Source organism: Malurus melanocephalus, unplaced genomic scaffold (assembly GCF_030028575.1).
Source record: "Malurus melanocephalus ecotype Western Australia unplaced genomic scaffold, MMel_1.1 scaffold_221, whole genome shotgun sequence".
In the NCBI taxonomy this organism is placed as follows: Eukaryota; Metazoa; Chordata; class Aves; order Passeriformes; family Maluridae; genus Malurus; species Malurus melanocephalus.
In genome coordinates, this window is record NW_026623453.1 from 881,257 (window position 1) to 886,447 (window position 5,191).

The 5,191-nt window shown below is 37.1% G+C and overlaps 1 protein-coding gene across 1 annotated transcript in view; it reads right to left on the reverse strand.

Annotated features, from left to right (window-relative positions):
* Positions 1 to 5,191, reverse strand: part of LOC130578296 (transcription initiation factor TFIID subunit 4-like) — a 102,333-nt gene that overhangs the window by 22,828 nt on the left and 74,314 nt on the right. Inside the window, exon 13 of the mRNA XM_057374272.1 lies at positions 1,505 to 1,561. Within this exon, the coding sequence (XP_057230255.1) occupies positions 1,505 to 1,561 (57 nt within the window). The remainder of the gene's footprint in view (positions 1 to 1,504; positions 1,562 to 5,191) is intronic.

A 5,191-nucleotide genomic window follows, 5' to 3' on the forward strand; every position in this document is an offset into this window, starting at 1 on the left:
CTGTCCCCATCGCTCACAGCACTGTCCCCATCGCTCACAGCACTGTCCCCATCGCTCACAGCACTGTCCCCATCGCTCACAGCACTGTCCCCATCTCCTGGAGCCTGTCCCATCCCTGCCCCTCCTGTGCCACTCCCTGTGCCAGGGAAGCCTTGGCTGGCTCGGCTGACCTGAATCCCGGCCAGGGCAGCCCTGCAGGCTCTGGCACTGCTTGTACAGAACTTCTGCTTGAYGCTGCCTACTGGGAAATGTGCTTTTACCATCCCTGCCTTTTACTTTCACTGCCTCCAGCTTCCAAAGGCCGGAAAAGAATCACCAGGAAAGCAAACAGTGCTGCAGCAGCAATGCATTAATTGCAGCTCTGCTCACTTCCGGCACCACAGCAGCTTCAGTTYGCAGCTCCACAGCCCACTCTGCCTGCCATCAATTACTGTCAGAAATCTGATTCTTCCTTTGCATACACTGGCTACAAACAAAACCCAAGCACTATTAAAATCCTGTCTCTTTTCCTGCCAAATGACTTGATTAYTCTATTTCATTTCAAGACTTGCTTGACAAATCCAGTTCTGGAAACACTAAGGCCTGGTCTAATGTTTACAAGAACTCATTTCAGCAAGTCTTACTACATAATCACATAATGAAATAAAGACAAATAAAAACCACCAATGTATTTGGATTTTTTTTACTGTTATATATAAAAAAAATCAGTGTAGCTAACGGGACTACAGAAAACTGCCAAGAAAGAAATGAAACAGGAAGCACAGGTCAATACAAAAGAACTTCATACATGCATTTTTCTCTATATATTACCTTCCAATGCATAATTATTAACTGCTAATGTGTATATCCAAACAAGCTGGCTAAAAAACCCAGCATCATTTTACTGAAATTGCTTTCAACTGATAGATATTTCARTCTTTCTAATTGATTTAAGTTACAGCCAAATCCTAAGCCATGAGATGCCTTAAGCAAAGGACAGTGACTCATTTATAGCAAATTAAGGTACCCTTAGAGTAACATATCAAAACTTCCTCAGAAATCATATGATATTTTTATATTATTGTAATTTAGTTAAATGAGTAAATAGTCCACTGAATCACAGAGTAGAGAAAATGACTGGCAACTACATTACTTGAAARAATGTTACCAGAACAAAATTGTTAAGTAGCACATTTCTAAAAAAGTGACATCTTACATAAGACAAAGGCATACATTTTCCACCAAAATCTAGAGCTGCTGTCATCAACAATCTAACAAAAGCTACAGCTACCTAAAATGGAAATGAAAATGTAATGTATGGAAATATTCTCTTATAAAATCTCCTTAGGCTTCACATGTATTAATGTATTAGTTTGCAAACATTAAGATCAAAGGCAAAGCAACAAATACATCCTAAAAAGTTTTTAGTCAGATTTTTATTAACGATATACAAGTAGCAAGGCATAAAAAATTAATATGTTCAAGCCTTGAAATGTCAAGTGTAATGATCTCTAGCTCTGCTTACCTCCTTTGCTTTTTGTTTCAGTCTAGCTTGCTCTGGGTCTTCTTGCCTTGAGCGACTCTACATGTTTAAAAAAAATGGGGAAAAAAGGTTAACAGATGGTTTAAGAACCCCTCATCTGTTGCAGCAAGTTAAAAAATAGCAAAGAAATAGGAACAGGATACAAGGCATCAAACATGGAACACTTAAATTGATAGAAGTGCAATTTCAAACCTATGAGCCTCACCCAAAAGACTGTTAAATATTCAGTTGTAAATGAGACATAGGCTAGATTTGAATTTTTTTAAAAAAGAACAACCCGACCATGTTTTTGTCAATGCTAAAGTTTCCATACAGGTTTAAATTTCAATTATTTAATATAAATGAATTCAAGCACCCAAGAGCGGAAGTGACACCCTTTCCATTATCTGAACTTTTAAGTCCTTACAGTCACTTACTTAAAAATTTACTGTTTGCAATTGAGCTTGTATTTAGCTCTTGGTAGAGAATGTGGAGAAAACCATTGAACAGGTGCCCTTCCAAAAGGTAAATCTTTATAAAGATACTTCTATTCCAAGTGAGCTGACTTTGAGTACAGCATAGAAATACACTATGTTAAACCCATTCATGCACCACTAATAATATTAATGTTGTAATTTAAAAACCAGATAAATATTGCTAAATTATAATTCTTGTGTTTTCCTTCAAAACCAGGAAAAMCAGCTCAAAGATTGTTTAATTGCAGCAACAACCTGTAACAGCACATTTCCTTATGCAGACTATTYTAAAACCATGTCTTTGAAACTATTAAATTTATATTTGTGCTCACTCCATGTTGTCAAACTGATGGCATTTAAAACTCCAGAGGCAGATCATGCACACATTATACTTCTATAAATGTGTGATGGGTCAGCATTCAGCAAAGGCTGCGTAAAAAGTTGTAAGAAGCTGCAATAAAACTTGTGACACCCATGGAAAACRTTTGCTCCTGATACCTGAGAGATGTAGTAGTTCTACTTCAGTATTTCTTTGAGATTTAAAGTGATATCATTTACACAACTCCTAAAGGGATAGGAATATCTGTGCCCTCTGCTATCTGTCGTTCTCTGCTTATTGCTCTGCTGAAGGCAGACCTGAAACTTGAAAGAATATTAGTTTGCAGACTTACATATTCTCATATTTTTTCTGATGTTTAAATTTTTCATACCATATTCTGGTAAGAAGTCAAAACTCCATTAAGAAAACCAAAGAGAGAGAGGTTTTAAGGGCTTACACTTAAAAGGGTCATGTGCTATTTCTGATACACCTGGAGAGTGCCTTGGCTATGATTTGGCAGACAGGGCAACAATGGCACAAAATTCTCTATCCTTTTTCCTGATAGTTCTTGTTGGTTTGCAGTTTTTGTGGCTTTGATTGGTTTTTTTGAGCTCAGATTGATTTCTTTCAGCTAAAATAGCACACATATAAAACACAGTTCTGATAAAGCATGGTGACATTAAACAATAGTGAGGTTTTTAGATSTGCTTAACTCTTCCACTGTGCACATCAGCTTCACCTTCCAACACCATCTACAGTGCTTTTGTGTCWGTTGGCATAACAAGATGCTTGACAGGACAGTAGCAAAGGAGTAACAAATTAAAATTTGAGATAGCCAATGACCAAATCTCATGTTGTAGTTGTGCCAACCAAAGAAGAAACTCCACCCTAACAAAGGCTGAGGTTCCTTCTAACTGTTGTGGCCAGACAGAGAGAATGATGTAGATTATCTGACCCAGTTAATGTTCAAAGGACAAAAAGAYATTTCGTTAAATTTGTGGGTCTGCCAGAGAGGTGGGTCTCTAATCAGCACAGCAATTACTAAGAACTTGATTATAATTATACCTATTAGGTCAAAGCCCAAACTAACAAAACCCCAATCAGTGAGTTGCTTCTCTAGGAGATAGGCTCAGGTCAGTATTGATGGACTGAGCTGAACTGGGTCCTTGCTGTCACCTTGCAATCACAGTTCAATCAGTGGGAGCCTCAGTTTCTCCAGTATGATGCATGGAAGAGCATATTTAGACCTTTCATGGGTTTTGATGATAAATTCATAAATGTACAATGAACTTCTATTGCCTAGTGAGTGTCACAGTGAAAGCAGCACAGAAATACAAAGTATTGTTACACTGCTGTATGAAGCTGAAACATTTGCCAAATGCAAAGTACAAGTTAAAAGCACATCAACTTCAGGAGAAAGCAGTGCCCTGGGAGAATCCAGCTGAGACTTCTGAAACTGTGACCAACTTTCTACAAGGAAATGATAGAATCCTGGAAAACACACCAGATCCACATTGTGTTTGGGGACATTGAAAGAAAGCTTAAAGCAACAGAAGCAAAGTAACTTTGCAATTTCCTGAGCTCCATAAGTGAACGGAAAACTTTGGATGTGCTACAGAGTAACACATTTGGAAGTTGGGGCTTTTTCTTTCCCCCCAGAAACTGGCCAAATAAAAGTAAATCTGGAGTTCRGGATAATCTCAACATGCAAAAGCAAATCATCTGCTCTGTGTGAACCTCCATCTTTTTCCCAATAAATATATGATAAAAATTATTACAGAGGTGAAAACAGGTACTTGGCTCCTGAATGATATTGAATACAGGAATCTTGCTTCAAAAAGGAAGATCTAAAATACTAGGTGAAGTTACAGATRTAAATCCAGATTGTAGGTGAAGATAGAATTACTTTCATATTCAGAATAATGCAATGGTTTTGTAGTTATTGCTTGAATCCAYGCCAAACAGCCTTTCCAAAGAGCCCAGGCTAGCTCTTGCTTCACACAAGCAGAATTCCAGATTTACACTGGATGTGTCATTTCTACTAAATAAAAATTAAGGAATTTAACTGTTTTGTATTCAGATAAATATTAACAGATTTTTTTAAAGCTAGTTTTTAAGACTAAAGTACTTTCCTGGTGGCTACCATGTCAGTAAGCTTCAGAAATAAAATCATCAGCATATAGAGGCTAAAATGTATTAAAGGACAAGTACAAACACCAACTATTTCATTAATTCTGCACTTTATGATCTAATGTAATTTTTAAAAAGTTTCACCAATGCTGATGCAACACTGATTAAAGCAAATATAAGCAAATGCAAATGTCATGCTTAACAGAGGTGCCTAAATAAGCTTTAGAAATGTCACTTCCCTTTACACTCCATTCCACACATGAACATCCTTCCTTCCTCTGAAGAGTTTGAACAATTTTGCTGCTGCTCGGCTCTTRCTCACGTCTACATGTCAACATCACCAAACATTTATTTTAGCATTTTACACTTACTTTTGTCAAGCTACTGACTAATCACTCCTAGTGTGGTTTTTCTTTAAATTGGAGTTTAACTTTTTTCTTCAAGTTCTCATATTCTGGGCTTTCTATTCCTTTCTCCTTTCCTTCTAACATCCATATCTTAATATGCAGCACCTCACCTGTTWTATAAAACATGCTTTTTCAAAATCTTTTAATGCATCAATGTCTCCTTCCCCTAAAGCTTTGAAAACACCCACTAAACACAGAACCCACCAAATCAAATACTTTCAAGTTTAACACAATTCCTTTGTCTTTCCCTCCCTGTTGATCACGTCTAGATCTGTAAATAAAGCAGGCTGCATTTGTGCAATTTATTTTCCTGTAAATGAAAAAATACCTTCAGAAGCAAGCAAGCTTCCCATAGCAC